The following is a 22,487-nucleotide window of genomic DNA, read 5'->3' as shown; positions in this document are numbered from 1 at the left end:
ATACCTGGGGAAGAGCTGCTCAGACCCAAGAACAGCAAGTACAAACGCCCTGGGGCGGTGGATGGCCAGCACGTTCGTCAAGGAAGCTCATGGGGCTGATGCGGAGGGAGAGGGGAGGAGGTGGAATAGGAGATGCGGGTCAGGGAGGCAATGTCAGGGGCAGATCCTTGGGGAAGCCCCCATTTGAAGGGCTCTGATCCCCATGAGAAGCTGCTAGAGCATCTGAGCGAGGAGGACAAGATCCGACTTATGTCTGACCAGGCGGCTGTCTGGGGACCCGGCTGTGGACAGGTAAGGGTGGAAGCAGGGAGCCCACTTAGGAGGCAGCAATGAATTCCCTGTGACCCCTGCCCAAGGGCTCATTCCTCCTAGGAGAAGTCAGGATACAATTCTAATAGAGCAAGGAAGGCAAAGAGACCAGCAGCCCACAGGGGTGAATCACACATGCTGGAGAGGCTGGGACGGAGGAGGTTTCCCGGGCTGGAGGCGAATGTTGATGGATGAGGAGGAGTGGGTGCCACGGAGCCTTCCCCGAATGTTATGGGCTGTGTGTCCGCATGCCCGTAGCAGGCATTCCAAGTCTCTCTCACTCTGAAGGCAGAGGGCATCAGGTAGCCTCAGGGCAGAAGTGGGCAGACAGATGCGTGCCTGTGTGTGCTGATGCTGTGGGCACACTATGCGCAGGGGGTGAAGGGGGAAACGGAGAGCTCCAGGGTGAAAGAACAACAGGTGCCAACTCCATGATGGGGGAGCCGGCACAGGCTTCCCAGGACCCGGCCACAGTTGAAGGGGTGCAGGGGGCAGGGGAGGCTGGGCAGAGGCTGTGGAGGTCACATCCTGAAGGCACAGGAGCCCCAGATGGAGGTGAAAGTGGAGACCACCAAGCGGCTGGCATTTCTAGAAAGATAAAGGTGGGGCTGGGATGGACTGGTCCCAAGGGGCGGGAGGCTACTGTGCAGGGCCAGGCTAAGAGTCCGACTGGTCCAGAGGAGACTAAGGTTAAGGGTGATGCCCTTAACCAGGTGGGGGCTGGATGGGCGGGTGCTTCGTGGTCATGGAGAATTGGGAGGAGACTTAGTAGGCTGCGGGCTAGATGCAAACAGGTGAGGAGAGAGTAAGGAGGGTTTCTGTGATCCTGGGCAGGGTGACAGACACGTGCTGAAGCCCTTTGCAGAGGCTGAACACTGGGGAAGAGGAAGCACAGAACTGGAGGGAGGGGCCCTGGTGTGGGGAGGCCAGGGGCCGCTGAAGGTGCTGTGTGAGGCTGGCACTCAGGGGCAAGCAAGGACCAGAGACCTGAGTATGGGCCTCAGTGTTGGGCAGCTGCAAGTCTAGGGGCCAGAGAGGACTGGGGGGATGGAAAGGGAGAGGCTGGACTGCAGGGTGGACCAGCAGGAAGCAGCGGCCTGGGAAGAAGCAGGATGTGGGGACTTTCTCATCCCAGGCAGGAGAGTGTCAGGGAGCACCAAGGGCACCCAGTCCTGGGGATATCCAGTGAAAGAGGCTCGGGGCAGCAGCTGGGACTTGGGTGGAAAGATGACAAGGACGCAAAAGGAAGAGCTGGCTTTGAGTCAGGGAGGGATCACAGGGGCCAGGGGCAACAGCTGGGCCAGGCTCATGCGGGCTTCGGGGTGGCTGGGAAAGTTTTATTTCTTGACCTGTGTGGAATTCAAGGGTGTTTGTCTTATGGAAACCCACTAAGCTTTATATTGGTTTATGTGCTTTTTTCTATTTATGTTTTATTTTATAGTAAGAAAGTTTAGAAGGAAAGCTGTCAAGAGGTGAGTGGGGACCCTGCTGAGGGCTGTGTGAAGTGGAAGACAAGACAGTGGAGGGTGCAGGAGTGAGGGAGGCAAGGACAAAGAGGGGACAGGATGTGTAGCCTCGTTCAGGTCACCCTGGCTGAGGACTCAGTGGAGTGGGAAGGTGGCAGCAGGGGGCGCTGGTGGTTCTGAAGGAGAGGTAGATGGAACTGCTTCTGGAGGGTGGGAGGAAGGCGTGGGTGCTGGGCCTTCCAGGAAGACCAGAGGCCCCTCCCCAGGCCTTGACTCAGCCTGAAACCTGGGGAGTAAGGACGCACTGTGAGTGCACAGAAGGAAAGCTTTGTATAAACCAAAGAATGTGAAAGATCTCAATAATTTAAGAATACTGGAAGCCCTCGCCAGATCAATTAGGCAACAGAAATAGAGGCATCCAAACTGGAAAAGAGGAAGTCAAGTTATCCCTGTTCGCTGATGATACGATTTTATATCTAGAAAACCCTGAAGACGTCACCAAAAAATTCTTAGGGTTAATAAATTAATTCAGTAAAATTTCAGAATACAAAATTAACATACAGAAATCAGGAGAGTTTCTACATACCAATGACGATCTAGCCCCAAATCGGGAAGGCAATCCCATCTCCAACAGGTACCAAAAAAAAAAAAAAAAAAAAAAATTCCAGGAATATATTTAACCAAGGAGGTGAAAGATCTCTACGAGGCAAACTAAAAAACACTAATGAAACAAACTGTAGATGAGAAGAATTAATATTGTTAAAATGATCATACTGCCCCAAACAATCTACAGATTCAATGCAATCCCCATCAAAATACCCACCTCATTTTTCACAGAATTAGAAAAAACAGCTCTAAAGTTCATATGAAACCACAAAAGGGCCTAAATAGCCAAAGCAATCCTAAGCAAAAAGAGCAAAGCTGGAGACATCATACTGCCTAATTTCAAATTACACTAGATGGCTACAGTACCCAAAACAGCATGGTACCCACTTAAAAACAGACAATGGAACAGAAAGGAATAGGGAACCCACAAATAAAGCCACATGCTTACAGTCAATTGCTCTCTGACAAATTGATAAGAACATACACTGGAAAAAGGACACCCTTTTCAATAAGGAGTGCTGGGAAAATTGGGTATCTCTTTGCAGAAAAATGAAACTGTATCCTTCTCTCTCACCATTTGCAGAAGTCAACTCAAGATAGATTAAAGACTTAAATGGAAGATCTTAAATTATAAAAATACTGGAGGAAAACTCAGGGAAAACTTTTCTAAACATGGGTCTAGGCAAATAATTCATGACTAAGACTTCAAAAGCATAGGGAACAAAACTAAAAACAGACGAACAGGACTTAAACTAAAAGCTTCTGCACGGCAAAGGAGATAATCAACAGAGTGAACAGACAACTTGCAGAATGAGAGAAAATACTGCAAACTCTACATTCAACAAGGAACTAGTATCCAGAATGTACCAGGAACTAAAACAACTTAACAACAACAACGAAAACCACCAAATAATCCCATTTAAAAGTGGGTTAAGGACATGAAGAGACATTTTCCAAAAGAAGACAAATGGCTAACAAACATGAAAAGCATGTTCAACATCACCAATCATCAGAGACATGCAAGTTAAAACCACAATGAGGTATCAACACCAATCAGAATGGCCATTATTACAAAGTCAAAAAATAACAGATGTTGAAGAGGATGTAGAGAAAGGAGAACTTTTATACATTGTTGGTGGGAACATAAATTAGTACAACCTCTATGGAAAACAGCATGGCAACTTCTCAAATAACTAAAAATAGAACTCCCATTTGTTCCAGCAACCCCACTACTGGGTATCTACCTGAAGGAAAATAAATCATTATATGAAAAAGATACCTGCACTTGTATGTTCACTGCAGGACTATTCACAATAGCAAAGGTAGGGAATCAAACTGTCCATCAACAGAGGACTGGACTTAAAAATTGTGGTATATATACACAACGGAACACTACTTGGCCATTAAGAAAAGGAAATCAGGCTGGGTGCGGTGGCTTACACCTGTAATCCCAGCACTTTGGGAGGTTGAGGCAGGCGGATCATAAGGTCAGGAGATTGAGACCATCCTGGCCAACACGGTGAAACCCCGTCTCTACTAAAAATACAAAACTTAGCCAGGCGTGGTGGCACACGCCTCTAGCCCAGCTACTCGGGAGGCTGAGGCAGAAGAATCGCTTGAACCCGGGAGGCAGAGGTTGCAATGAGCCAAGATCAGGCCACTGCACTCCAGCCTATCGATAGAATGAAACTCCCTCTCAAAAAAAACAAAAAACAAAAAAAAAAGAAAGAAAAAAGAAAAGGAAATCATGTCCTTTACAGCAACATGGATGGAAATGGAGGCCATTATCCTAAGTGAAACAACTGAGACACAGAAAACCAAATATCACATGCTGTCACTTAAAGTGGGTGCCAAATGATGTGTACACAGGGAAGCTGTGTGTGGAAAATGAACAGTGGGGACTTGGAGGGGTGAGGGGGAGGGAGGCTCCTGGAGGATGGGAGTTTGGTGGGTAAAATGTGCTTTGCTCCAGTGATGGACAGGCTGAAGACCCTGACTTCACCCCAATGTAATATACCAATGGAGAAAATTGCACTTGTACCCCATGAATATAAACAAATAATAAATCAATAAATTTATTTGTATTATCTCGTTAGCATAATATTTGTATTATCTCGTGCTAATATATTATTGAACTTCATTTCCTCTGTCTCTTTTTCCTCCTTCCATGTGGCTGCTAGGAAACTTAAACCGAGGGATATGGTGTGGTCAGTGTTTCTGAAGGCAGCGTCCCCAGTAAGGAGCTCCAGTCTGGAGGGTCTCCTCGGCCCCACGGGAGAGGAAGCCCCAGTTGGCCGGGGGGAGGGTGGGGGGGTCGGGGGGGCGGTGCACTAGGAGAAGGCTAGGCACACCCAGCTCTGCTCACCCTCCCATCTCCCGGGCCTCGGCGCCGGCTCCAGCCACTGCGCTCCCACCGCGGGAGGACACTGGAGGCCGCTGAGCCCCGGCCTGAATAGGGCGATCCTCCCGGGACTCTGCCCCTCTGAGGACCGGGCGTGGCTTGCAGGTTCTAGCGGTGCCTCCCACAGGGGCGCCCCCAGCCCCTGTCACGCCCTCAGGACCCGCTCCTTTCTGTCACTACACGGTCCCATTCGCCCATTCGGTGACTGTAATTGACGGCTGTGACTCTCGGGTCAGCCTCCCTTTCCCATTTCCCGAAGTCTCCTGAGGGGCGCGCGCCTGTCTTGTGCCCCCGGACTCCCTGCTCGCACAGCGCCACCGGTGTGTGCGGAGTGACTGAGGCGGCGGCAGAAAGAGCCGCACCCGCCTCGCAGGTTAGCTCTGGGCATCGTGGAGGCGCCTGGGGACAGAGGACGCTTCTTCTACGGTGGGAAGCGAGAGAGCGAGGAGGTGCACGGAGGGACCTAAGGGGGAGCCTGGCGGGGACCACCGATGCAGCTGTCGTGGGGAAGGGCAGAGGGCCCTGTGGCTCATGGAGGGACCCCACAGAGGGGGCCGCACATTTCAGCAGCCCCAGCCTGCACTGCGGTAGATGCAACCGCGTCAGCTGCTGGCATCTTCAATAATGGTCTGGCTGGGTCTTTCATGAAGCCACACATAGGACAAAAATATTTATTCGTCTTGAAAATGCATATAAATGCTCTATTAGGGAGTAACTGGAACCTGTGCCCAAGCATGGCTGGGCAGGCTTGACAATGGCCCACGAGATCTAACAAGTCAGGCACAGCAGGGTGAAGTGGGTATGGTGTGTGCATTTGCGGTGGGTGACCAGGTGCCCTAGAAACGGGCCTCATCCCATGCGGAGTACTTGGTAATAACTGAGCCTGCAGAGAAAGCACAGAGCTGGGCGCCCCCCGACTGCACAGATCAGACCTATTACTTCTGGGGAGGGAATGACATCCCGACAACATGAGTGCACTCAGGGAGGCGACATCCTAGCCCCAGCGGTCAGCAAACACTTTCCGTCAAGGGCCAGGGGAAGAGGTGTTTGGGCTCCGTGGCACATATGGTCTCTGTCACAACTGCTCAGCTCTGACACCTGGCATGGAAGCCGCCAAGGCCAATAAAAACCTTAGGCATGGCTGTGTCCCAGTAAGACTTCATTTACAAAAACCAGCAGAGGGATATGGCCTGTGGGCCACGGTTTGCTAACCTCTGGATGATCTCCAGGAAATGAGGCTCTCTTCCAGCCTTGGGGCCTCAGCTGGGCTGACACATTAAAGCACCACTTGGTCTCCTCAGAAAATCACCCTCTGTCAGCAAAGCTCTAATCTGTGGGCCCAGGACTCTCCCACACAGGCTGGATGGTCAGCCTACTCTCAGGCCGGCAAGCACCCGGATGGTAACATTTCACTGCAGCCGTAACATTGCAACCATACCTCGTTAGCTGATGCATTTTCCTTCTTGAGTATTTTTTGAAATGTGAATCGAAGGGTTTCCTCAGCAGGGAGGTGCTAGGTCTGGCATCGGGAGCAGGGAGTGAGGGAACTGAAGAAATCTCACTTAAAATACTCCACAGGCCTAAAGCAAAGCCTGACTCTTTAAGCAACTCCCGCTTATGGCACCCGGCAGTCTGGTCTTGGGCAAATACGGAGACTGCACCCAATATCCACTGAGGATTCTTCCTCCTCCAGCTCCTTCTAAAGGGCAGGGGCTCCAGTGCCCTGGGGCAGAGGAGCATTTAGGAAGGGGAAGTACACACATCCCACAATGCAGGGGCCCTGGTGTGTGACTTGGAAAACAAAAAGAGCAGAGGGAAGCAGCGGAATCCCTGGCAGCGCAGGGTGTGGGGAGATGAGAAGAGCAACATTAAGGAGACATTAGGTTGGGCGTGTGTGGGCGAATGTCTGTGTTACTGCGGCGGAGGAGTGAACAGCAGCCTGGCTGCTTTAGAATGCAGAGTTGCCATGCAAGCCCTGTCCCTCCTGCCCTGGAGGCGCCAGAGGCTCCCAGCAGCTCCCTCCTGCACGAAGCCCTGTGAGCACTCACTGCGGTCAGCGCCTCCACGCTGGCTCCCATCAGACAGAGGTACCGGACCACGTCCAGGATCCCGTTGTTGGCCGCAAGGTGCAGAGGCGTTCGTCCGTACTGGGAAGAGAGAAAAAAGGTCAAAGGTCGTTCTTCTCATGCAGTTGCTGAGGATGACATTCCCGAGACACAAGGTTAAGGAAGGGGTCAGGGCCCACCAGAAAGAAGGAAAGAGCCATCTCCCTTCTCCTGAAACTTGCTCTCCACTGGGGCAGGCCAGCCAGGCAGAACCTTTCCAAGTGCTCTGCAGTTAAAAGAGGAGCTTCAAAATACAACTTCAAAGATAACTGAAGTAAGTTTCCTGCTGTGCTGGCCTGAAGGAGGCAGGAGCCAAGGGCTCAAGGCCCAGAGTTCCAGCAAGATCTGCACCATAGATCAAATGTAGACACAGCCAGGGAAGAAGATACACGGAAGACAGATATTGAAGACATCCTAATTAGTGAAAATCCCAGGACAAGCCCATAAGCCCTGTTTGTGCCTGTGGTTCCCAAACCATGTGCCAAGGTAGCCCAGGGAACTGCACTGAATTCATAGGGGTGCCCGGGAATATCTAAAGTTTTTGATAAGAAAACTGGTTCTGAGACCAGGTGAACTACTCGCTTGAAGTGGTGCAGAGTGTCATCATTAGACGGCACCACCCTGCCTTCCATGACACCATGTCCCTCACAGCAGGGGGTTGGTGGCTGCCCTGGGAGGAATCAAGAGTCTTGAGGAAATCACTGTGGACAGGATATGAGGCCATGTCCACTCTGAGTCCAAGGTTTCAAAAGTGCAGTGCACTCATCACATTGTACGTAATGTGGTCGCGGAAGAAGGAAAAGAAAATATTAGTTTTCTTTCTGTTTATATGTATTATCTTTCTCAGCTGCTGCTAAGCTGTTAGGACATAAGTGGTTACTAAGTTGTTTGGAATGAACAGAAGTGTTAGGGATTTCTTTTGATCTAGGGGAACCATGAAAAAATAATTACTGAAACCCTGAGGGTGTTGTGAACTGAGAAAGTTTGGGAATGTCTTTTTTATGCTATGTATTTTTAAATATCAGTTTTTGTTATACAGGTAACACATGCTCTTTTTAAAACTCCAAGCAACCTACAGAAACATATAATACAAAATAAAAATCTCCCTTCTCCACTCCCCCCTTTACTCTCAAGCTCCCTGGCTCAGAGCTGTCCCTGTTTTAACAATTTGGTCCATTTCCTCCCAAGCTCGTATCTATGAATCCTCAACAGGAGAGAAATAATTTAAACAGCCGAGATGTGGTCATAGCCCGCCTTCCACTCTGTCCCTTGCTTTGTCCATCTAACAGTAGATTGGGAACACCTTTCCATGCCTGTAACAGGAGGGATCACATTCTGAATGCCTGAATTGCATCCACTGCGTGGCTCTCATGATTCATTCAGCCACCGAGGGTGGACGCTAGGCAGCCTCAATTCCCGGCTAGTGTAAACACTGCTGCAGTGTGTGACACGCTCATATTTCTTTATTATTATCTTCTGCAGTAATGCAGAAAGCAGATATTAAGCTTTCAAGCGTCCTAGAGTTCACATGAGAAGGAAAAGGGAAGGTTTTGAAGACTGGGTGAAATGTTTAAAAGATGCAATATAAGGGAGATGGAATTTTGGTTGTAAAATGCACAGTTTTATAGAAGAGAAGAAAGCTGAGGAAGAGAGTGTGATGAAGAAAACGGCAGAGGAAATGGCCACTGTTGAAGGGCCCAGGTTGGGACAGAATGACACCAAACCCCTTACCTAGCCTTAAATTCCAGTTCTGCCACCACCTGGACCCAATGTCTCCAGCTTCATTTTCTCCCTTCCCCATAACCCCCTCCCTAAATACCTACCCGATACCCACTATGTGTCAGTGATAGCCCACAGCAGACACACTGGCTTCCCTTGGTGGAAAACAGGCTTCCCTCTTCTCCATCTGTCAAAGCCTCGATCATCTTAAGTGATCACCAATGAAAAGCCTTCCCTGATTTCTTTAATATCTGAGTTGCTGCTTCTGTGTTTCTGGAGCACCTTGTGCCCAACACAGCAGCAATGACAACATGAGATGTGGCTACATCTGAATGTGAATGTGTCTAAAAGCAGCCTGAGGGCAGAGCCATTCACCTTGGCATCTACTAGTTCCTCCCTCCACGCTGGGCACAGTGCTGCCCTGGAAGGGGATAAACACCTGACAGGCAGCCAGTCCTCTCTCATCCTCCCAGATGCTGCGTGTGCACAGCGTGCCTTCTGTCTGTCCTTAAGGGAAGTACCAACTCAAAGAGAGACAAATGGGTAAGGGCCATGCATTCTGCGGCATCTATTTCCTTTCCTTTCTGTGCTCTCTAACACGGCCAGTTAAACAGCCACTCTCCTGATTTCCATACGAGAAGGAGGAAGAATGCAGAAATATCTCACTGCGTGAGCATCAAACATAGCAACGAGGTCCTGTCACACACTGGTGACAGGGTAGGATTTGAATGGCCATTTTTATTTCTGGAGGAACTTAATCCAGATAAGGAAAAGGCAAGACCATGCAATGAAGAAAGAGCAACAGCCTCCTTGTGGCATGGGGGTGCCCCTCCACGCTCCCAATCGGTTACTTGAGTGTGTCTCTAGAAAGCTGGATGTGCTTTGGTGGGAAACAATGTCTTCTGTTACATACCTGTGCTTCTTTTAAGGCCTTCTAAAGCCCCCATCACCTTTCCTTTAAAAAAAAAAAAATGGCAAAACAAGCCTGACAGCAACTCTTCTGAAGAAGCTGAGACCCCCAAAGTCAGGGTGTGCTGATGATGGCAGTGTCAAAGCCAACCCGGGGAGCCTGTCTGCGGGGATGGAGATGCAGAGCTTGTGTGCAGCCAGCACCCTTCTGTCCAGGCAGGCTCTGAATTATGGGTCTGAATTATGCTGCTAATTCCAAGGGGTTGGAACTGGAACTGATGATTTTCAGAGCAGCTGAGCTTCACTCAATGACAAAATCGTCTACAGAAGGCCCTCTATGTACAGCTGCTGTGCCATAGACAGTGATTACGCAAGTTTCTGTCAGCATTTATCGACTTTACTTATAGATATTTGCAGCCTGAAAAATGTGAGACTTTTCCAGTAAATAAGCCAGTGGTTTTAAAACACGAAAGTCTGGGACTGTGGATTTTTTAAAGAGTGTATTTAACAAGTGAAGTTGTGCATTTAGGTATGGAGTGAAACTGGGAAGAACACCATTCCCTGTTTAGGTTAGGGCAAAGAGATATCTGCTCAGCTCCTCCTCTCCCCCTCACAAGGGGAAAGTCGATTCTACTTGCTGCACACATAGTAGGCCCCTGGGCGCACAGTGGGAATGTCTACAGAGAGTCAAATAAGTGCAGATGTCCCTTGAAGCTGCTTTTGATTCATTTGAAGAATCCTAGAAGGAACCCCAAGGTCTTGATGCTACTTCATACTACATTTGGCTTTTCCCTTAAGCCACTTACAGAACTGACTTGGCAAGATTAGAACGGGACAAACTAAGAAAGCAACCAGCAGCTAATGGCTAAAACCTGGGATACTGCCTTTCCACACAGTGTCAGAATGTGCAATTACCAATTTCAATTTCTGTTTGAGTTAATCATATAACATGCAAAAGGAATAAGTTTACATAAAAGTATAATTTTCCAGCTGTTTCAGATATTCTTTTTTTTTTTGAGACAGAGTCTCACTCTGTTGCCCAGGCTGGAGTGCACTGGCACGGTCTCGGCTCACTATAACCTCTGCCTCCTGGGTTCAAGCGATTCTCCTGTCTCAGCCTCCCAAGTAGCTGGGATTACAGGCATGCACCACCATGCCCAGCTAATTTTTGTATTTTTAGTAGAGATGGGGTTTCACCACATTGGCCAGGCTGTTCTTGAACTCCTGACCTCGTGATCCACCCACCTTGGCCTTCCAAAGTGCTGGGATTACAGGCGTGAGCCACTGCACCCGGCCCAGATATTCTTTTACCTCCAACAAACCATACTAGAATCCTACTGGCTTTGTATAAACCACTGATAAACATTTCCTGAAATTAAAAAATTAATTGTACTTGGACTTCAATTTTAGCATAATTGTAACAGCATAATGCTCGTCTTTAATACAGCTACACGGCCAAAAATCACAGGAATCTCCAATAGTCTATGTTGTTTGGTAATGAAAATCTATATGGAATTCAGAGAAAAGGGAAGGTGGTGGCTAAAATCTAGAAGTCAACATTTTTTATGAACCTAAAAGTACAATTATTTTCATTTCTCCATTTTTCACCAAATGATAGCGTCTCTTTGGTCTTAACACATTTATTTAGCACAAAAAAAGGTACTAGGAACTTTTGCCCATAAAACTCTCAATGTGGAAAGCTAAGAAGAAAAATATAGGGCCAGGTGTGATGGCTCACGCCTGTAAACCCAGCACATTGGAAGGATGAAGCGGGCAGATCACCTGAGGTCAGGAGTTCAAGACCAGTCTGGCCAACATGGTGAAACCCCATCTCTACTAAAAATACAAAAATTAGCCGGGTGTGGTGGCACAGGCCTGTAGTCCCAGCTACTCAGGAGGCGGAGGCATGAGAATCGCTTGAACCCAGGAGGCAGAGGTTGCAGCGAGCCAAGATTGGGCCACTGCACTCCAGCCTGGGCGACAAGAGTGAGACTCAAAAAAAAAATAATAATAATAAATAAAATAAAAAAGAGAAATACAGTCCTGGGATCAAATCTTAATGTCTTTAGACATTTTCCTGAAGACTTAGTGCTCTAGAAAGATGTGAGAATTTTACCATGAGCCTCTCTGATTCCTCTACAGAGCCTCATGCTCACATGCATGTACACACACACACACACACACACACACACACGATTTCCATCAGTGTACACTGAGTTATGCAAAAAGCACTTATTATAGTAATTTTGTTTATCTATGAAATTATTCAAAAGTCACATGTAAAATGCAACTTAAGATGGCAAAACCCCATAAAAAAGTACATGTTCATATAAGTAATATTCACTTACAACAACAAACACATGCAAATAGAAACTTGGCCAAAATCCAGGATCAGGTGGGAGGACACAGAATCAGGACCCAGAATCGGGTGGGAGGACACAGAATCAGGACCCGGGATCAGGTGGGAGGACACAGAATCAGGACCTGGGATCAGGTGGGAGGACACAGAATCAGGACCCGGGATCAGGCGGGAGGACACAGAATCAGGACCTGGGATCAGGCGGGAGGACACAGAATCAGGACCTGGGATCAGGTGGCAGGACACAGAATCAGGACCCAGAATCGGGTGGATGGACACACTTGGAAGCTGTAGGGATCCTGTGCTCTGTGCGTACCTTGTTTGAGATGTCCAAATTGCAGTTTGCTTCACAGAGGGCCACCACAATAGGCACGTTGCCATCTTTACATGCCACGTGGAGGGGAGTATTGCCGTGCCTGTCTTGATAATCGACGAAACACCCTTGGCTGAGGAGAGTCTTGATTACTTCCATCTGACACCGTCTTACAGCCAGATGAAGGGCAATGTGTCCATCCTGGAAACAAACCCCAGAGATCATGAGAGCTTTACGCTTGGGCATGTGGCCTCCATCTCTCCACCTTTCCTGCCGCCACTGAGTGAGGTTTAATTGGCAACAAGATCACTACTAAAAGGCGTAGTGGAGGATTTAAATGAAGAATCCTATAGCAGACTCCTATAGCGGGGTAAGGACTGGGAGGATGCGGAGCTTTACATGTTCCTCTCTAAATAATCACAGCCTAAGCTGACACCAGCTTGATCCATTTAGGCTTTGGCAGTACAATCAGAGAGAACATAAGTAATTGTTGATACTTCAATGGCCTCTTTAATCAAAGCATTTGTAAAACACTTTTAAAAACATTTGCCCAGCAATCTTTGCCAATTTCCTAAATAGAGAGCCTATTATTTTACTTTGCACCAGGAAAAATGTGAAAGTATTGTGAAACAACTTGCTCAAGGGCTGTCATACAAATGAGAAGCAGATTTAACATGTCTAACCTCTGCATCCCGTGAAAAACCAGCCTGGGCCTTCATTCTACCTATTACAGAATCCCTGATGAATAGGTGTGTTGAGTTTTAGGGGCTGGTGGAGAGTTCTGAAACATTTCTAAAACTTTACTGTGCTAGGGTTTCTCAGCCTCAGTGCTACTGGCATTTGGGGCTGGGTGATTCTCTGCCGAGGGGGGCTGCCCTGTGGGCTGCAGGATGTTTAGTAGCACCACTGGCTGGGATCAATGAGACGCCAGTAGCAACCCTCATCTCTAGTTGTGACAATGAGAAAGTATCTCTGGACATTATCAAACACCCCTGGGGGCAAAGTCAGCCCCCATCCCCCACTCAGAACCATTGCTCTATACCGAGAAAATAACTTCACAAAGGGTAGATATTAAATCAACTACAGAAACCCAAATCTAACTGTATATAGCAACATCACAGCCTTGTTTTAAGTACAGATCACAATAAAAACAGATGAGGCTGAATTTGTTTAATTAAAAACATGGAACACCTGGTCTAGCATCGAGATTGCCAGACAAGTAAGAGTGGTTTATTGTCTTTTTACAACACAGCAGATGATAAAAATAAGTAAAACATCTATTTCTTTGTTCATCTAAAAGTTAATAGTGTGTTGCCAGTGTTAGTCCTCAATGAGAATTGTCTCGGATTCAGTGAACATCACTGTACCTGCTCTAAAGCTTTAAAGCTAAAAATTACTTAGAGCTCAAAGTCATTTGATCAATTCATGGATTTTGTTATATGCCATGAATATTAATTATTAAATACAATACAGAAAAGTTCACAGAATCTTTGGAACAGAGAAGAGAAGGGGTAATTACAGTTTGCTGCATTCAAGTTTGTTATCTTAGGCAAACAAACTGAGGAGTCCTGTGGTCCCTCTAGACCCCTAGATCACTTCCCAGTGTGTATGAGTCTTCCCCTATTACAAGGCACCTTGTCGCAAGCATTAAGGTCGGCTCCATGTTCGGCCAGACACTCCACGATGTCGTGGTAGCCCCTGGCAGAGGCTGTCAGGAGCGGCGTCTCTCCTTCTCGGTTCTTGATGTTCACGTTACAGCCGGCTTCACAAAGGGCTTTGGCCACAGAGTAATAGCCGTGCCAGGCAGCACAGTGCAGGGGGGTTTCTTCTTCCTGGTCAAGGAGACAAGTGCAGAGAGGAGGAGAAAACAACAATGAGAAACAAAGTGTAAAGCAAGGTGAGAGTCCCTGTCAAATTTGGCAGAAATGCAACCAAGGCAGCAGAGGGAAAGAGCTCATAGGTACTGGAGTGAAATATTAATCTGGAATGAAATAACAACATGAGTGTGAGCCACCAGCATTAAGAGGTAGATCTGATGTCTCTCCTTCATTCGTTTTCCTTCCTCAACACTTGTGTGTTTGATGAATTTGGCTTTCTCAGCATATGACTGAAAATGGACTTTCGGGAGCCCGCTGAAACCATCGGCCCTGCTTCTCTGAACAATAGAGCCTTCATGCAGGTGCATTATAGCACCTTTCTAATAAGTGCCTCGCTGACTTTATCTGAAACTACTAATAGTAGGTGAGCACTTCCCTGAGCATGAATTCTTCCAGCAACCTTGATGCCTCTAGCTTTCTGTCATGTTTACAACACAAGGTGAGTGGTAACAGTATTGTTGCTTTGGCTAGAAAGTAATTAGGAGAGCCACACACAAGTCAAGGGAAGTCCTTACAGACTGGGAGGCCTGTATCTTCAGGATCAACATCGTTAGATACATAAATGCACCGATGAGAGGCCATCCTAGTGCGGTGGTGACAAACGTGGACTCTGAAACCAGACTGTGTGTGTTCAAGCCCCAGCTCTACCACTTCTGAGCTTTGTGAGCCTGGGAAAGTTACAGAAACTTTCCCTGCCTCAATTTCCTCATCTCCAAAATGAGAATGATAATAGTAATCCATCTCATAGGGCTGTTCAGCAGATTGAATGCATGAATGAATGAAGTGGTTAGACCCGATCCTGGTATTAGCACCTTGCACACCTTAGCTAGTACTTCTGTTTGAGTCCCTGCCCTTTGAGTCCTTGCCCTCTGTAGTGGAAGACAGAAAACCTAGCTTGGATAAAACTCTAAAGGCCCCGACTGTACCATCTGGCTACCTGTACATTCATGTATAGAGCAGAGGAAGGGAGGACGTCAGCCACGACCCACCTTGTCCTGGATATTGGGATTGGAGCCGAAGCTGCACAGTAACTGAGCCACGTCAGCATGGCCGTAGCGAGCTGCCACGTGGAGGGCTGTCTCTCCAGACTGCAGAAGAAAAGGAGCTGGTGATTCTGAGCCACATCTGAGCAGGCTATGGAGACCAGAACCCAAGGCCTACACCCAGGCCTGCCTGGTTCCACCCACCCACCTTGGGCAGATGCCCCTATAGTGGCTAGGATGGGGACCTGAGGTTGGGGTGTCCACCACACAGTCAGTATTAAGCCCACACACTTGGCACATCCTGTGAAGTGCAAACAACTCAGGAGAAGGCTCTCCCTTTTCCATGATGGCTGTTCTCAATCTTCTTTATGTACTGACACTTCTAGCTGTGTGATTTTCTTCTTTTTTAAACACAACATTCTCTTTACTACTGGGTTCATCATTCAGCAGTTACTTAAATGAACTATTTTACTTATTAACAAGCTTCTCATTTCATTGCCTATGATTAGAAACTTATTTTCTTATATTCTCAGAGATTTTCTCAGAAATTTTAAAGAATATCACTATTTGCCTATGTAATAACTTTCTGTGAATTAGTAACAGGTGCAAATCCTTTAAGATACTTTACTTCTATCCACCCCACAGAAAATCATCAGCATAAACAAATTTTAAGAAGACAAAACAAGATATATGGTTGCCACCTTCCAGATAACTGCCATAATAAACGTGTGTCTCTGATAGGAATGTTACCCCTCAGATACGGTGCAGTGCACAATCCATGCAACTATGTGTGGCAGCTTGACTAAGCATGTTGAATTAGTCTGCCAGTACTGGAAGCAGAGAAGTGTTGTACAGTAGAATAAATAATGGATGATTAGGTAGGAATCCCAGGTTCAGGTTCCGGCACAGCCAATTAATTCACAGGATTGTTGTGTGAACTTAATGAAACACACACATATGAAAAGAAGGTATCTTGATAAGTCAGTAACTTTTATAACACCATTGTGCCAAAAAAAAGCCTTACTTTATTCTTTATGTGCATTGTCTCATTAATATCTTCTAGTGTCTGTGATTGTCAGGTCAGCACTATCAGCCACTTCAGAGAAGAAGAGAATAGGAGAGATCCGCTTAAAAGCACAAGGTTGAGTCAGGAAGAAAATCGAAGAGAGACCGAGGGTCTCTGTCTGGTTGTCTTTCTACTAGAACTTTGAGGTTTTTAAGTTATGGGGATTATAATCCAATGCGTGCGTATTATGGCAACTACCTAAGATTTTGGCTTAAGGCTGATTTCAATATTAAATCAAACCACAGGCAACCTGTGGCAAATTTCCAATTTAAATTTTCTGCTGGTGAATTCTGGTGCTGATTCCTTTCCTTCGGGTCCCGATGCACATGGTAGGCCAGCACTCACTCTCACATGCATCCTCAGGTTCCTCCCCTAAGAGAAGTGGCCTTACCTTGTCTTTCACATCCAAAGGGCATTTGTTCTCATTGAGAAATTTCAAGGTATCGACGTGGCCATGCCGAGCAGCCCAGTAGATGGCATTGGACCCACCCTGCAGGAAAATCAACCTGGGGTCACATTTCTAAAAAGCTGACAGCGCCAGACGCATGCATCCCTCAGAGTCACTGTATTTCCCTTCCTGCGTGATGACAAACCCCAGAGGAGCAACTTCCCAGAGGAATGAAGCCCTCATTCTCTTTTACACCTTTGACAAATGTACCACGTTACACAAGATGCTAGCATTAGGGGCACCTGGGTGACGCAGATAATGGAACTCTTTTGGAACTTTTCCGACTTTGTTTTGTAAATCTAAAATGATTTCAAAATAAACAACTGTTTATAAACAATTGTTTTCTGTTTGTAAACCCTCATCTCCCCCTCTGGTTAGGACTTCCTTATTGCAGAGGACCGGATCTACTCCACTTACAGCTCTGCTGACGTCTACAGAAGCACGCAAACACATTTCTGATGAGAATAATTAATAATAAAACTTTTTCATGTGTGGCATCTAACACTGTTGAGTAAATGTGATCGGTAAGAAGGAAAATCTGTGTAGTGTACAAAGAAATGCTGATGTCAAGCAGCAGCGCCAAGGGGAGGAGAAATGATACATGTTTGCCTCTCTAATGCATGTGTCAGGCTGTACCAAGCTCTTGAAAAAGCAGCTTATCTTCCTTTACAGGAAACTGAGAAACAAGTTAGGACATATATTTTTTTTTCCTCTGTTACCCCGATAATTAAGAGATATTTGATAATACTTTAAAATTCAATTCATTTCAATAAAACAATTATGACCTTATCCTGGATATCGATTCTTGAGCCTCTTTTAATGAGCAACTGTAGTATCTGAATATTCCCACAGCCAGCAGCAATGAGTAATGGAGGTGTCCCGTGCTAGAACAGGCAAGAAAAAAAATTACTAATTTTCAGGTTTGGTAGGAAAGGAAAAGCCCAAAATAATGATTGCTGTTCCCACACACCTTCCCTGTCTCAACAGACATAGAGTTACTGCTGAGTGGCAGGAAGAGAAGACAGGTAGAAGGGTATAAAACCTTTCCTTCCCCTTTTGGATTCTCATCGGGGACATTTTCATTAGCAGGATGAGAAGATCTAAAATTTCATGGGTAGAGATACAATATGTGAATGAAGGAAGGTCCTCAATGCAAAAAGACCCTATTTGTAACTCAAATCACTCTCTAAACAGAAGTGATTTTCCCCACAGCATGGAGCTTCCAATTGGAAGGGAGAATGGAGAAGCAGACGGGGTCCTTCCCTTAATATGGAAGGGCAGGGTCACTGTGACCCACCCCTCCACTATGCTGCAGAACAGAACCAGACCTTGTTGGGTTGGTTAACATCATAGTTGGACAATGAGCCCAGAAGGTGCTGCAGGCCTGGGACGTTGTCATCATTGATAGCATGGATGATGGCTTTCATCACAAAGGAGTCTTCCTCATCCTTGAGAGAGACAGCCAAGATGGAAACAGAGTTACACTGCTAGCCATGATTCTCTTACCAACATAAAAGAAACCTGTGCTCACTTGTTAACAGGGGGATTCAGAGGAAACTAAGCCATTTATTCCCCAAAACCACACAGTCATGAAGGGACCTAGGAGGGAAATTTTTGCTCCTTCCATGTTGCAAACGAACACTATTTACTGTTTACCTGGGCTTTAATGTTATCTGCAGTATAGCCCAGAGACAGTGTCTGAGATCCAGATTTCAAATGATGATGATGACAAGTAACCTTTTGTGTTTATCTTAAGAATCTGTCAAAACACAGTTCCTAAAACCACTGTGAAAATCTTTAGGTATAACATACTCTCTTCCTGGAAAAGGAAAAAGAAAAACCTACTGAAGCAAAGAAATGATGCCTTTGAATAAGATATTCTCAATTTGGAATGTTTCCAATTACAGAATTGTTTTCTGATCACTTGTATTTCTTCCATCACTATGTATAGAATAACATGGCAAAATTCTCTGAAAGTTGGTCCCAATTACAAAAAACAAAACAAAATAAAAATTTAAAAAATAGGCTCTAAATAAAGAAAACAAAGGCTAGAAATCAGAAAACTGATGCATTTCTAAGTACAAAGGAAAAATAACCAGAAGAGTAGTGAACAAAAACTTGAAAAATCTTTGCCACTCTGTCAAAATTCACATTAAAACTAAGGAATCTGCTAGAAAAATCCTAAATAAAATTTTTGAAATGATAAACATAGAATTATGACCACTGGAATTTCAAATCTGGAAAAGTGAATCTAGAGATGCTGAATCTCTGCTTGTGGGGGAGAATGGAGAAAGCATGTCTCTCCATCTGCTTTCTCTTCTCTACAGATCTGAATCCAAACACTTTCCATGTGGGTTTTAGTAATATTTGTATAAAATGCATGTTTAAGAATGCCACCAAGGTTTTGCTTTTCTATCACAATTCAAGTCAATGACTAAGAGGCATTTACATGAAAGCGCAAGTCAAGAGAAATGGGGAAAACAGAAGGAATAAAGCAGATTGTTATGACTCACCCTGTGATTAGAATATGGAGATGAGGGAATCTGACCTCTGGGAGGGTATCTTTCCACCTGGAGCTCCTACACGACCCTTGGTCCCTCTCCTACCCTAAACTTTTCACTGTGACACATGGATCATCTCCCAGTTGAATATACAGTGACTTCAATTTGCAATCTTTAATCATTCTCATTATCTTACTTAGAGTCACAGTTTTTATCTTCTTGCTGGTTGCACAGCAGCCACCCTCTAACGATTCCCAAACAAAGCCTCCTCTTCTCTCTCTTTTCGCCCTAACCTGCTTCTCTTTTGTTTTTTTTTGTTTGTTTGTTTTTTGTGTTTTTTGTTTTTTTAAAAAATATCTCCAATCCCATTTCACTCCACAAGGCTAGATGTGGAGCCTCAGTGAAGCTACTACCTTAAGGGGAAAAATGGGGAGCTGGTGTCTGCAATTCCCACCCTGATGTACTCGGCTCCACCGGGGAAATGCTGACTGTTCAGTTACAAGGGCAGGGTAGTTCCCACAGGACGACCATGGCTGCCTCGTCTGGAGTCCCCTTCACCTCCTGACTTAACAAAGGCCCATTGTTTGATCGTCAGGGAAAAGTCTTGTTGAATTCGGAGGCTTCTACTCATATCTGAAGAGCTTATCTATGATTAGGTTTCAGTTTGGATTAAGGGGGAAGATAAAGAAAATAAAGGCTAGAAATTGGAAAATGAATGCATTTCTAATTACGAAGGAAACATAACTAGAGAGTATTGAAAAACAAATTTGATAAATCTTTGCCACTTTGTCAAAGTTCATATTAAAACTAAGAAAGCTGGAGTTATTCTCAAGGGCCTTGGGCAGTCAACAACCAGAAGGCAAGCGGGTTAGGCCTTCTGGTCTGCTAGGAGACACATCAGCAAGCAGCACCGCACTCTCCCTGATTCTCTGGTGCGTGTGTGTGGGAAGGAGGTGGCGGTTGTCTGTCCCTTCCGTGCTACTGTTAACCAAGATTCTTCTATGTCAGCGGCAACAGTTCATGCAAATTAGAATAAGCTCTTTTCTGCTGGCTAGCCTCTCTTTTACCAAAATATCAGTGAGTGTGTCTCTGTGTATGTGCATTTGTTGTGCGTGGGCACGTGTGTGTTGGGGGGTGGTCTGTGCCTACGTTTGCATCAAGGTGGAGGGTAGTGTTAGAGGTATGGGGCTATGAGAGGGGACAGCACCATCCAAATCAAAGAGAAAAAAAGAGGAAAGAAGCAAGAGGGTGCATAAATCAGCACCCCCAAACCCCTCTGAGGGGATCAAGAATAGGCTTGCCATTTCCACAACTTCAGGTTCCTGGGAGGTTGAACGAATAGGACAGCTTGGACATTCTGAGTACCCAGTGCTGAGAAAGGAGCACCAGGGCACACGGGTTTGCTTACCAGAGTATCGTCGCTTCTGGCAACACTCATGTTACTTCTGGACAGGAACGACCTGGATAATCTTTGGCACAGTGATATCAAGCGAACGGATTGCTTTTTTTTAAAGAAAAAAAAAAAAAGGTAGGGTGAGAGGAGGAGAGACAGCTTATGTAACAATTGTCAAATGAGTACAAACGACAAAGCCTTTGAGATCGTGTTCACAGGCATGAGCACACACTCTCCCAGGTGGGCAATCCTACAGCGAATTGGGTTGTATTTGCTTTGAGAGTAATTTTAAAGGTCTTATAAATCAAGACAACAGGATATAGAGATTCTCCTTCCATGTTTCACTATTGAACTACAGAGCTGGACACCCCACATCCTTTCTCTCTATATATTTTCTTCTCTGCTCTTTGGAGAAGGTGATTTGACCCTTGCAGGTCCCCCCTTACAGAAGCACAGAATGCAGGGGCCTTGCTCTGTGTCCTTTGTGCCACATAAACAGTGATGGTAGACAATGTAATGACCAAAACGCGACAGCTGATGGAAGTGAACAGCTGGGGGTCCTCTTAGTCTACAGAAAAAACATCTCTGCATTTACTCTCAAAGACAAAAGTACAGTTAAAGAATGAGAGTGAGAAAGAGAAATGTATGGTTGCTCTCTCTCTATTTTAAGCCTAATTCTAAGGACTTTTTGAGAATCTAGTGCTGTGGTCTTCCTCATTCCTACCACAGCACCCCAAAATTGGTAGGTGTGAAAACAAGGTACATTTCTGGCCCTGAGCTGGGAAGACATGGTAGGTACCCACTTCCTCTGGGTTTGACATGACCCTGGGCACAGGAAACCATCCCATCACCTTCTTAGCCCTGAAGTGTGATTTCTTCCAGGATGTCTGCAATGCCTTCCGATCTATGTCCCACCCAGGCCCTGTGGAGGCCATCCACACTTAGGAAGAAGAAGCCACCCTGCAAATGCTCATGGTCCCACCCCACCCCCACTCCAACCACTCACAGATAAAGGCAGGGCTGAGAGACCCACTTACACGAGCTACAGCACAAATGTAATCTCATGCTGCTTACCACAAAGAATGAACCTATTTAAAATGTGGCTTGTAGCATTAGAAAAAGATTTCACTATAATTTTATGGTGCTGCTATAAAAATTTGCATTGAGAATGGTTTCGATGGAAAAACTACAAAAATACATTTAATGGTATGAGTTAAATGACTAAAATATTGTTTTTGCTTGTTTTTGAAAATAGAGTAATGGTGCAGAACACTACAGGTGGATTAAAAAGAGGAAAGGATGCATTTTCCATATTGCCAGTATCAGAGGAGACGGACCCTCACCACACACTGCTCTACACAGGAAATAGAATTTGTTAATCCCTCCACAACAAACAATCTTACTTTCCATTTTTTCCGGGCTGCAAACTTCTTGAATTTCTCCATGTTTACTGCTGATGCTTTTCTACTAAGTGCCTGTTGTGTATCTTTAGGCTAAAATAAAAATCCAAGAAAAAAAATTAAAGCTCTCAAATTACGAAAATGTGTTATATGACAATTTTTTGAAACACCTCCTTATTCAGGATGCTTACGCATTCACCTTACTAAATTAGCATAGGAATTGGTATAATATGGAATATCTGGGCACCTCGTCTTAGCGGGCTCACTCTTGTATCTGAGGGTTTCGTATCATCCATAAACACTGGGGAGAAGTAGAGCTTGGGGTCAAACTAAATCATGACTTTCCACACTGACAGTTTGGGAACGGCAATATTCATGGTGAGGCTATGTTATGAGGCATTCGAACTTGCGTATCACCAAGTAATGTAGAGCTTGGAAGGATCTCAGAGGTCAGCAAAGTTAGTTTGGCCTATAGCAGGAGAATTCCTTGTACTGTATCTTTTTCAGTAGATGCATTTAGCTTTTGTCTTCCATCTCTGGGAGGAGGAGACACCACAGCTGGCTAGGAGAGCCCAGGTAACCGCTGGGAGCTTGCACAGCAAAGCTATCTACCCCTAAAGTCTGTTTCTGTG

At 45.8% G+C, this 22,487-nt stretch overlaps 1 protein-coding gene across 7 annotated transcripts in view; it reads right to left on the bottom strand.

The window, feature by feature from the left end:
• Nucleotides 1-22,487, bottom strand: part of DAPK1 (death associated protein kinase 1) — a 210,461-nt gene that overhangs the window by 44,282 nt on the left and 143,692 nt on the right. For all 7 annotated transcript variants that reach the window (XM_025358798.1, XM_025358796.1, XM_025358800.1 and 4 more), the window contains 9 exons: nucleotides 21,859-21,948; nucleotides 20,471-20,563; nucleotides 17,890-18,009; nucleotides 17,347-17,445; nucleotides 16,505-16,603; nucleotides 15,054-15,152; nucleotides 13,822-14,019; nucleotides 12,191-12,388; nucleotides 6,831-6,929 (listed from right to left, as the gene is read on the bottom strand). In XM_025358798.1, coding sequence (XP_025214583.1) covers nucleotides 6,831-6,929; nucleotides 12,191-12,388; nucleotides 13,822-14,019; nucleotides 15,054-15,152; nucleotides 16,505-16,603; nucleotides 17,347-17,445; nucleotides 17,890-18,009; nucleotides 20,471-20,563; nucleotides 21,859-21,948 — 1,095 coding nt within the window. The remainder of the gene's footprint in view (nucleotides 1-6,830; nucleotides 6,930-12,190; nucleotides 12,389-13,821; nucleotides 14,020-15,053; nucleotides 15,153-16,504; nucleotides 16,604-17,346; nucleotides 17,446-17,889; nucleotides 18,010-20,470; nucleotides 20,564-21,858; nucleotides 21,949-22,487) is intronic.

Source organism: Theropithecus gelada, chromosome 15 (assembly GCF_003255815.1).
Source record: "Theropithecus gelada isolate Dixy chromosome 15, Tgel_1.0, whole genome shotgun sequence".
Lineage (NCBI taxonomy): Eukaryota > Metazoa > Chordata > Mammalia > Primates > Cercopithecidae > Theropithecus > Theropithecus gelada.
This window is presented reverse-complemented; position numbering and strand designations above follow the sequence as displayed.